Source organism: Triticum aestivum, chromosome 2B, assembly GCF_018294505.1.
Source record: "Triticum aestivum cultivar Chinese Spring chromosome 2B, IWGSC CS RefSeq v2.1, whole genome shotgun sequence".
Lineage (NCBI taxonomy): Eukaryota > Viridiplantae > Streptophyta > Magnoliopsida > Poales > Poaceae > Triticum > Triticum aestivum.
This window is the reverse complement of record NC_057798.1, coordinates 339075348-339087417: the sequence shown is the minus strand read 5'-3', so window position 1 is coordinate 339087417 and position 12070 is coordinate 339075348. Positions and strand designations below refer to the sequence as shown.

Below are 12070 nucleotides of genomic sequence, written 5' to 3'. Positions count from 1 at the left end.
TCCCTAAAACTTTCTTACGAGCATCCTCAGCTTTGTTTGCTCCCCCTTTCTTTTTTTCTCTCTTTTTTGAGCTTCCCTTCGTATGGTTTTTCCCTGCACTGAACTTAAAACATAGGGCATTATTTTCTGGGTCGCCACCTTCCGTACCCATTCTTGCAGCAACAGCGTTTGTTAATGCCTCCGGCACACCCGACTGGAAAAGAAATCTATTAGCATCAGCCCATGATTTGGGACTAGGCTGGGCATGCCCAGCGCTTGAGAGGATTTGGGCTTCAGACCCCCAGGAGAGACTGGTCCAGACCAGTAGTGTGGCGCACCTCACCCTCCTGGTCGTGTGGTCCTCCATGGTGCGGGTCCACCACAGGCACTTTGCCCCGCCTGTCTCGCTCGCCAGAAACAGCCAGCGCACCTGCCTGGTCCTCCCGACCAAGTGTTGCGTCAGCCGGAACATGCGCCATGAGCCCCCGATCCCGGCCCTCATGGCCGAGTGTCAACTTGACGGATGAGGATGCCCCTTTGTCCGAGACCGTGAGTCCTCTCACGACAGTGGCCACCTTGACGACGTCCATGGGCTTGGCGGTGTTGTTGACGGTGCCTGAAGAAGAATTCTTGCCGTCGCGAAGATAGTTCCCGAAGAGGAGACCCCTCTTACTAGCGCCTTGGCTCTTCCAGTAGGGTTCTACACTCAGATTTTTAGGATAACAAACAACCCTCTTATCACGAGGGATTTTACAAAACCTCTCAGAAGTGTGACCAACAATGCCACAACACTCACAGTACAGGGGAAGCTTTTCATACTTTACATCATACTTAAAATCCTTAGAACTACCTAGAGGTGTAAACTCTACAGAACACTTTAGAGGTTCATGCAGTAATATCTTGACACGCACCCGCAGGTATTTATCAACAATTACATGGTTTTGGTGAGAAACCTCCAACACCTCACCTAGTTGATCCTCAAGAGACCTCCCTATGCTCTCAGTCTTAAGCTCGAATGGAAGATCGCGTACCTGGACCCATATGGCCATGACACCAAGGTCGACCTCTGCTGGGTCCCCCTTGCCATCGAACTTGGCAAAGATGAGACCGTCACGCTTGAAATGCCAAGGTTGCGCCTTTAGCACAAATCGACGATCACTGTCAGCAGCGAGATTCAGGACAAACCTCCCGTCTGCGCTGTCCACCTCTTGGATGGTGAACGCCCCTTGGTTCTTCCAGGCCGTGTTCCGGAGGTCGTCGACAATGACCCTCGGATTGACCTGGAAAGGGGAGAGAAGGCGCCCCACCACTAGGAATCCGCTGACGGCCTTGCGGGCAGCCTCCAAGTCAATGACGAGAGGACGACCCTCTCCCCGGCCGCGCCCCAGAATCATCGAACTCGGCTGGACATGCGGCACTAGGTGGGAGGAGGAGCCAGCATGGCCGAGCACCGGCGGGGAGCAAGTACCCGTCGATGCAGCCGGGCAGCCTCCAAGTCAATGACGAGAGGACGACCCTCTCCCCGGCCGCGCCCCAGAATCATCGAACTCGGCTGGACATGCGGCACTAGGTGGGAGGAGGAGCCAGCATGGCCGAGCGCCAGCGGGGAGCAAGTACCCGTCGATGCAGCCGTCGCCCCCCCCCCCCCCCCGGAACCCACCATAGTCACAGGTTTCTCCCCCACCTCACTGCTCACAAGCTCTCCCTGTCCCGCCATAGTACAGACTAGGCCACGGCAAGAGGTGGACTGTGCAGAGAGAAGATGAGTGTGCTTGGGCTCAAGAGAAGATGGAAGACAGCCTCTCCCGAGTCCCCAGATATAGCAAGCAACAAATCCTTCCCAAACAACCTCAGGAACGAAATTGATGTAACTAAAAGTGAATAAAAAGCCATCAATGAGCAGTTTCCTAATAACTGCTCCAAGGATTCCTCCCTTTCCCTCAAATGAATCCCCAGCGGCAGGAAACAAAATTGAAACAACCTTCAATCCCCGCTGCAATCTGATTCTACAATCCTGAAGGGATAAATAACTAGCCTTATCTACTGAAACTTTCTCTACAGAACCGGCAAAAACCACGCTCACCCCCTGCGAGATGCACTCTTCCGATCCCGCGAGGGGCGCGGTCGATCCTCTCCTAATCACCTCCCCTGACCTCGACGGAATCTCACCTGCCAGCAAATCAGCTATCTCCTTTGCTCTTTTTCTCGACCGGATCAAGACTTGGTCCCGATCTGTCGCTCCCCAAAAGATCCGCCTCGATATTTCCTTGATTTGCTCCCACTCCCTCCCGCTGAAGAGACCCAACTCGTGGCCCCCTCCAGGAATCGATCTCCTCTGCCCCGACGGGTTTGCCGGCGTCGAAGCCGCCGTCTCACCCGTCATCGCCGCCGGATCGCCTTGGCGATCGTGGGAGCCCCCGAGGTTTCTTTTTGTAAAGTGTCGTGTCGCCGACTATGTCCTCATCTCTCTCCTCTTAAATAACTTGTTAGATCAGACTTTTTTATATGTAGAAAGTTTAGCACCTGTACATGTGGAGCATTGGGAGAGGCGCACTCTTTTTCCTCTTATTTAATACTCCCTCCGTTCTAAAATAGAAGACCCAACTTTATACTACATCTATTTTGGAACGGAAGGAGTATATGACGCAGTTTTTTTGCCTCGGTTAAAAAAGAAGTGTTCTAGAAAATACGGAGAGATGTTGTTCATGGGTATGGGACGCTGTTCTCGTCTCGAATAGCTGATTTCGGTTTGCTCATGAGCATAGCAAGGAATTATTTCTTTTTTCAGGACAACACGAGTTATTTCTGATGTGTTTAGAAGAACTTGGGTAAAAGAAAGTGCTCCAATGGAACTGTAAGGGCATGTTTGGTTTTAAATAAGTCCTCAACTTATAAGTCGAAAAGTGAAAAAAGTGACTTATTTTGCCCAACAAACTCAATTTATAAGTCACTCTAGGACTATGGTATCCCAACCTATCAGGGTTCAAATCCTGGTGCTCGCATTTATTTCTGGATTTATTTCAGGATTTCCGACGATACACATTCACTGGGAGAAGACGTTCCCGTCGACGACGAGGTGTCTACAATAACTTCGTAAATTTCAAGATGATATGCCGGCTCAGTCTTTCGGAGGTGCTCATAGAGGTAGGGTTTGTGTGTGTGCGTTCATAGGTGTGAGTGTATGCACGTGTATATGAGCGCTTGTGTCTGTACTGATGTTCAAAAAAAACTTAAAACTTATAAGTCACCCCTTTTGCGTGGGTCCCACCACTCACATGATGTGAATCGGTGTAGGAAGGTGTGGTCAGGCGACAAGCCGACAACCAAACAGACGTGACTTATAAGTCACTGGTTTTAAGTCATCTGACTTATAAATCAGGTGACTTATTGAAACTAAAGAGGCCTCGATACAATCTAACCAACTTCTTGTACTCATAAAGCTGGAAGTCTCTCAGGGATGCTTTAAGTAACAAGAAGCACCGACATCAACGGAATACATCCTCCAAGCACTAATATTAATGTGTAAAACCACCCATCCTCCAATATCTAAAATAGAAACACAAACTAAATAATTTGGAGCTAGTATCGCAACAACAAAATCATAAATCATCGGATACCACTTTCCAATTCTCAAGTAGTCATATATTCTCTTCGTAATTTAATATACAATGTTTTTTGACATTGTCATAGACTAAAAAACGTCTTGTAAAAAGTTACAGAGGGTAGTACATGCTCAAGTTTTTGCAGGAAAAGAATCCGGGTGCCATACTCAGTCGATAGTAACACCCCACTAGCAGTTTGCTAGTTTGATAAGCAAATGGAGCATCTTTGAAAACAAAGACGAAATAAAAAGGGACTAGACACATCAGAACAAAAACTAGAATAAAACTGAGAATAGAAAATCCAAGACTATGCATATATGTGCAATTATAGCACTTTGTATGAAAAACAAGCAAGTTCCTACGGATGGGGCCTTTGAAGGGATTGGCGATTGATTGATAGGCCTCTCACCAATCTGACATTTTGAAAACGACACATACATGGATTGAGGCCAGCTTAAGATACAGAGAAAAACACAAGACATATGAAAACTTAATTAAAGCATTGCCTCTTGACCCCTGAATGCGACACAACCATTTCCACTGATTTAACACAGCATAATCAAAGTATCTATTAACCACAAGTACCCCAAGGTTATAGAATTGCTCAATAGCTTTGCTAGATGATACTCGATAACAGTAGCCAGTCTTTGAGTGCCACAAGATTTCATAATTGCTCAATAGCTCCAGCAAGATGATACTAAATCACAGTAGTTTGTCTTTCAAAAAGGTAAATGGAAACCACTAAATTTCAAAGGTACACGCAAACTACAATCGGCAACAGACCCTACCACTATCTGGAACCATTGGCATACCTAGAGAACCCTATAATTCAAAAATAGATTCTCAACACCTCATCAACACATGGCATCAAGCAGTTTCTGAATTTCTCAACAAACCAGATAGGCTGGCTCAGATATAACCATCTCAAATTAAAATGTTACATACCTAATCAGGCTAAGAGTACACGAGACGGGATGCTCATGCTTGATTACTCGACTCATCATCTCTACTACATATGCCGGCATCAAAACTAACTATTTGTGCCCCACAACGAAATCACTAGAATTGCACGAGCAGATTAGATGTCACTACGCATAATTCACAGCAAACAGTGATCCATATACATTATTTCTTATTCTTACTGCACTGTTGTTACCAATTTACCATATGAATATATGATTATCTCACAACATAAATATTAAAAACGATGCGGGTGAGCAGAAGTGGTGTTACGGCATAAAGTTACTGTACAAACACGAGGACCCTCTCGGCCCCAGAGCCTCCAAGAATGGCGGCTCCGCCACCGTTGCCATCGCCCTCGTCAGGAACGGCACCTTTGGGCACGGTGACGATGAGCTCGCCCTCGGCGTAGGTGGCTGTGGCCATGGTGGGGCGCGTGCAAGGCGGGAGACGGAACCGCCACCGATCGAGCTCGAAGGTAGCGGCGCGGTCATCGGCGCCGATGCCGGTGGACAGGTCCCGCACGACAACCTTGGTGACACCAGGGTGGATCTCGAGGGCGTGGGCGCAGGCGCCGCCTGGGGAGAAGCCTTCCGTGGCGGCGACGAAGCGGAGCTCCGCTGCGTCCTCCTCGACGGCGACGTCGGCGTCGGCGCCGAAAGGGAGCTCGAGCACCTTCGCGAAGATGTGCGGGAGGCGCCGCAGCTTCTTGGCGCCGCCCACTGCGCTTAGGGCGGCCGCGGCGCAGCGCTGCACGGCGATGGTGCGCTTCCGCGGGGCCGGGTGGACCCTCATGGCGAGCAGATGCGGCTGCGGCAGGAGGACGACGGGAGGAGGGAGTCTCGAAACACAAACCCTAGGCGCGCGCGGGGAGGAGATCGGGCGCTGGGAAGAGGCTAGAGATTTCGCGCTGTCGATGCGGAGCTCCGTGGCTGTGCGTGGGTTGGGGTATATGGGACGAAGACGAGGCGAGATGGAAACGGAGAGGTGTGGGAACTGATGTCATAATAGTTTCCGATTTCCTTTTTTAATGAAAAGAAAACCACATGTTCATTGCAAAGTACTCACTCCGTAAACAAATATAAGAGCATTTAGATTACTATAAAATAGTCATCTAAATGCTTTTATAAATTCTTTTACAGATAGAATAATTACGATACCACGTGGACTATACTAACCAGAGGATGACCGTCTTCTTTTGGACGGAGAGGATGACCGTCTTGGCACATAATCAAATGGGATGTGTTGGACGCTGGTTTGACCGCGCAGTGCAGCGTGCACCCGTCTGATTTATGCCCGCATTTCATCGTCTTCTTTCTTTATCACAGGAACATAAGTTGTCGTTCATGGCACGCTCGCTCACAACGGCAGGGTGCACGTTCTCTCAGGAGGCGATGCTTGCCAAAGAACCTTCCCTTGGTCGTTGGTTTCAGTTGCAGATCTGTCGATGACCGGTTGCAACTCATGCTCGTTGACACTATGGTTGCAGCACTCTAGTGTGCCGCTCGCCTTCAATGCATAACTATATGTGTGACAGACGTGACTATATGTGTAGATGCAGGCAGGAGTTGGGCTACTTGTAACAGACATGACTATATGTGTGATCGTTGTCATGAATAACGTCATAACTATAAGAGCGGCGTTTCGGTGCCCGGGTGCATCTGCACCCGGTTAAAAAAAATTCATAAAAAATTCAGAAAAATTCAAAAAATTCCAAAAAAATTTGGGTGGTAGACAATTTGATGCGTGAGGTACGCTCTAATTTTCAAAATATTTGGACTTCTGTGCAGCTCTCAGCAAAAAAGATAAATCGGAGGTCTGTAAAAATGTGTACTGTTCATATACTGTTCTGGTCTGATTTGTCTTTTTTGCTGAGAGCTGCACAGAAGTCCAAATGTTTTGAAAATTGGAGCGTACCTCACGCATCAAATTGTTCACCACCCCAAAAAAATTTGGAAGTTTTTAAATTTCTTTAGTATTTATTTTGATTTTTTTCGTGAGCGCAGGTGCAGATGAGCTCGGGTTCAGATTCGAATTTTTTCATAACTATGCGCTTTTCTATCAATTGCCCAACTATAATTTGTCTACCTATCGTATTCTATTGTTTCAAGAGAGAAGTCTCTTGTGAAAACTATGGCCCCGGGTCTACTTTAATCATATTATAAAAACCAAAATTACCTTGCTGCAATTTTTTTTAATTTACCTATCTACCTATAAATTATTTAATCATTGCAAGTAACGAGTTCAAGGGGATTGGCAACCCCTCTTGCTTGCGTTGGGTGCAAGTATTTGCTTTTGTGCGCAGATGTTGTTCACTGGGGTTTGTGTGATTCTCCTATTGGTTCGATAACCTTGATTCTCACTAGGGAAATACTTATCTTCACCATACTGTTTCGCTCTTCCTCTTGGGGAAAATCCCAACGCAGCTCACAAGTAGGAGGAAAAATTTCTGGCGCCGTTGCTGGGGAGATATCATCAAATCTTATCAAGTACCTTCACTCAAACTATCATCAACTTGCTCTACTTTTGTTAGCCTTTTTATTTGCCTCTCTACTTCTCTAAAAAACAAAAACACAAAAATATTTTACTTTGCTTATTTTCTTGCTTTGCTTAAAGTTGCTATCATGTCTGAATTTGAGAAAGTCAATGATGTTCCCGCCATTAGTGCGGAACCTTTTGATCATCAAACTATACTTATGGAAAATGAAAATATTAAAAGAAGTTTTGATGAAGTTGCTAAAGAAAAGTTACCTATGTTAGGATGATCAATTCTTGCTAAAACTACTAGTCTCGCAGATGCCATATTTTTGCTTATAGTTGAGTTTGAAAGAAATTTTGTGCATATGCATCCTTCTATACAAATGTGAAAGCACAAGTGCTCCTGGGTGATTTTGGTAATTAATATCAACATATCTCTTGTTGGACTGATGCTTTTATCTAGTGTATTTCAGATAAGTCCAACAATGACGTGGAAAGGACAAGAAGATGTGGAACCCCTTCAAGGTGTCTAGGACATGCATTGCCAAAATCTCAAGACTCTTCATTTCATTTTTAGTGATCCAAGATCACATTGAGTCCATAGGAAAGCCAATACTAATAAAAGAGGATGAGGTGTTGCTTAATTGTCTACTTGCTCAAGTGCTTAGTGATATTGCTCCAAAGCCGTCAACCACTCATTCCAAATATGTCCAAAACCCAAAGTCAAACTCAGCCTCACCGATTCTTTCTACCCGAAGCCACCGAGTTCATATGACATAGCCACTGCCAGAAACCCTAACAATTTGGGCAAACCCATACGGATCTCGGTCTCACCGAGATAGACTTGCAAACTCTCTATTTTCCTTTGTAACATTTCGGTCACGCCAAAATGAGCAATCGGTCCCACCGAGTTTGCTTGACATCTTCTATGTTTGCTCATTGCTTCACTTCGGTTTCACCGAGTTGATGTTTGCCCTAAGCCCTAGCACATCGGTCACACCGAGTTGTTCCAGTCAGTCCCAACAAGATTCCTAACGTTCATATTTTGAAATAAATCGGTCTCACCAGGTTCTTCTATTTGGTCTGACGGAGTTGGGTCAAATGTGTGTAACGGTTGGATTTTGTGTGGAGGCTATATATACCCCTCCACCCCCTTCTCCATTTGTGAGAGAGACATCAGAACGTGCCTACGCTTCCAGCATACATTTCCTGAGAGAGAACCACCTACTCATGTGTTGAGATCAAGATATACCAATCGTACAACAAGAATTTTTATTTCTAGCCTTCCCCAAGTTGCTTTTCACTCAAATCATTTTTCCACCATATCCAAATCTATGAGAGAGAGTTGAGTGTTGAGGAGACTATCATTTGAAGCACAAGAGCAAGGAGTTCATCATCAACACACAATCTATTACCTTTTGGAGAGTGGTGTCTCCTAGATTGGTTAGGTGTCGCTTGGGAGCCCCCGACAAGATTGTGGAGTTGGACCAAGAAGTTTGTAAGGGAAAGGAGATCGCCTACTCCGTGAACATCTACCCGAGTGAGGCAAGTCCTTCGTGGGCGATGGCCATGGTGGGATAGACAAGGTTGCTTCTTCGTGGACCCTTCGTGGGTGGATCCCTCCATGGACTCGCGCAGCCGTTACCCTTCGTGGGTTGAAGTCTCCATCAACGTGGATGTACGATAGCACCACCTATCGGAACCATTCCAAAAATCTCCGTGTCATCATTGCGTTTGCACACTCCAATCCCATCCCTTTACTTTCTTAGAATTAGCATGATTTACTCTTTCCGCTGCATATACTCCTGTTATGCTTGCTTGAAATGTATTGTGAATGCTTAAACTTGTGCTAAAACTCCACCTTAACTTGAAGAACTTAAAAATTGTGTGACACCCCCGATTCAATCGTACACTAATCATGCACGCAAATGTGTACGATCAAGATCAGGGACTCACGGGAAGATATCACAACACAACTCTAAAACATAAATAAGTCATACAAGCATCATAATACAAGCCAGGGGCCTCGAGGGCTCGAATACCAGTGCTCGATCATAGACGAGTCAGCGGAAGCAACAATATCTGAGTACAGACATAAGTTAAACAAGTTTGCCTTAAGAAGGCTAGCACAAACTGGGATACAGATCGAAAGAGGCGCAGGCCTCCTGCCTGGGATCCTCCTAACTACTCCTGGTCGTCGTCAGCGGGCTGCACGTAGTAGTAGGCACCTCCGGTGTAGTAGGGTCGTCGTCGACGGTGGCGTCTGGCTCCTGGACTCCAGCATCTGGTTGCGACAACCAGAAAGAAGGAAAGGGGGAAAAGGGGGGAGAAAGCAACCGTGAGTACTCATCCAAAGTACTCGCAAGCAAGGAACTACACTACATATGCATGGGTATATGTGTAAGGAGGCCATATCGGTGGACTGAACTGCAGAATGCCAGAATAAAAGGGGGATAGCTAATCCTGTCGAAGACTACGCTTCTGGCAGCCTCCGTCTTGCAGCATGTAGAAGAGAGTAGATTGAAGTCCTCCAAGTAGCATCTCCAAGTAGCATCTCCAAGTAGCATCTCCAGTAGCATCGCATAGCATAATCCTACCCGGCGATCCTCCCTCGTCGCCCTGTGGAAAAGCGATCACCGGGTTGTCTGTGGAACTTGGAAGGGTGTGTTTTATTAAGTATCCGGTTCTAGTTGTCATAAGGTCAAGGTACAACTCCAAGTCGTCCTGTTACCGAAGATCACGGCTATTCGAATAGATTAACTTCCCTGCAGGGGTGCACCACATAACCCAACACGCTTGATCCCATTTGGCCGGACACACTTTCCTGGGTCATGCCCGGCCTCGGAAGATCAACACGTCGCAGCCCCACCTAGGCAAAACAGAGAGGCCAGCACGCCGGTCTAAACCTAAGCGCACAGGGGTCTGGGCCCATCGCCCATAGCACACCTGCACGTTGCGAGGGCGGCCGAAAGCAGACCTAGCCCTAGTGGCGTTCCAGTCCAATTCGGCGCGCGCCGCTCCGTCGCTGACGTCTGAAGTGCTTCGGCTGATACCACGACGTCGGGATACCCATAACTACTCCCACGTAGATGGTTAGTGCGTATAGGCTCGTAGCCGACTCAGATCAAATACCAAGATCTCGTTAAGCGTGTTAAGTATCCGCGAACGCCGAACAGGGCCAGGCCCACCTGTCTCCTAGGTGGTCTCAACCTGCCCTGTCGCTCCGCCACAAAGTAACAGTCGAGGGCCGTCGGGAACCCAGGCCCACCTCTACCGGGATGGAGCCACCTGTCCTTTCAGCCCCCTTATCCGAATCACTTGCGGGTACTCAACGAGCTGACCCGACTTTAGTCACCATCTGTATAGTATGTATGTATGTATAGTATATACCCGTGATCACCTCCCGAGTGATCACGGCCCAATAGTATAGCAAGGCAGACTGACAAGAATGTAGGGCCAATGATGATAAACTAGCATCCTATACTAAGCATTTAGGATTGCAGGTAAGGTATCAACAGATGTAGCAACAATGTCAGGCTATGCATCAGAATAGGATCAACGGAAAGCAGTAACAGCTACACTACTCTAATGCAAGCAGTATAGAAGAGAATAGGCGATATCTGGTGATCAAGGGGGGGGGCTTGCCTGGTTGCTCTGGCAAGAGAGAGGGGTCGTCAACTCCGTAGTCGAACTGGTCAGCAGCAGCGTCAGTCTCGTAGTCTACCGGAGAGAAGAGGGGGAAGAAATAATGAATACAGAGCAAACAAAGCATCACAAATATAACAAGGCAATACGCGGTGTTCGGTGTGCCCTAACGCGGTAGTAGGTGATACCGGTTAAGGGGGGAAACATCCGGGAAAATATCCCCGGTGTTTCGTGTTTCCGGGCAGAGGAGCCGGAGGGGGAAAGTTGCGAGTTCGATAGGTTAGGGGTGTGTGGCGGACGAACGGACTGCGTATCCGGATTCGTCTCGTCGTTCTGAGCAACTTTCATGTACAAAGTTTTTCCATCCGAGCTACGATTTATTTTATATTAATTTTTACAATTTAAATGAATTCTTAAATTTCCTGGATATAAATTAATTCGAAAATCATTTAATATTAAATGCTAAGTGTACATAGAAAATGTACACAGCAGTGTGCTTGTGAGGTTGAAAATGGGACCCGGAGGTGTGCTGAGTCAGCAGTCAAAGTCAATGTTGACCAGTCAACAGATTTATTTAAATGGATTTATACATTGGTGGGGCCGGCATGTAATAGGAACAAGTTATATCAAAGGTTATTTAAGAGGGGGGTTCCCACATGTCATAGAGTATAATTAAATTAAACCTAAACATAAAATTAAACTAACAGTGGGGGGCCCTTGGCTTAATCTAAACTGATTAGCCCCTCTCCTAATCTAAACTGGGGCCGGTCTAAGAGGCCGGGCACGCACGCGGCCTCACAGAGGAGGGCCGGCAGCCACGGCGGGAAGCTCCGGCAGTGGCGGCCGAGCAAGGAGCAGCAACGGCCGCAGCTCAACAGCAACGAGTAGCAGAGCAGGCGCGCAGCAGCACAAGCGGCGGTTGCACGCGCGAGGGGGGGGGGCGGCAGAGGCGGCGCAGGCGCAGCCAGGCCACGGCCAGAGGCGACGCCGGGTGCGCGGGACGCGGCCTGTAGTCTGCGGGTGAAGAAGGACGCGGCTAGGCGGAGGCAAATCCACGGTGGGCAGGGGCTCGCGGCCTGGGGCGTTGGGAGCCCAACGGAAGTGGGGATCCGGCCATGGCGGACAGCGACGCGCGGGAGCATCTACGGCGACGAATCAAGACGAGGAACAAGGGGGAAATGGAGGGGATCTCACAGCGAAGCTGTAGGGCAAGTCAGTGGGCTCGGGGATGCGTCGGGGACGACGAATCGATGACGAAGTTGTGCGGCGGCCGACGGGGAAGAAGATGAAGCAGGCGTCGTCGATGGGCGACGAGCGGCGCTGGCGATGGGGCGGCGTTGAGGCGCGATGGCGTAGGGGCGGGAGGGCGTCACGGCGAGGGGGGTCTCCGGCGTAGTGGGATGATG

General features: G+C 48.1%; 1 protein-coding gene across 1 annotated transcript; it reads right to left on the bottom strand.

Annotated features, from left to right (window-relative positions):
- Window positions 1–4464: 4464 nt before the first annotated feature.
- LOC123044880 (uncharacterized) lies at window positions 4465–5527 on the bottom strand. The gene has a single exon (XM_044467759.1). The coding sequence runs from the start codon at window positions 5334–5336 to the stop codon at window positions 4824–4826; it is 513 nt and encodes a 170-aa protein (XP_044323694.1). The 5' UTR covers window positions 5337–5527; the 3' UTR covers window positions 4465–4823.
- Window positions 5528–12070: the final 6543 nt, after the last annotated feature.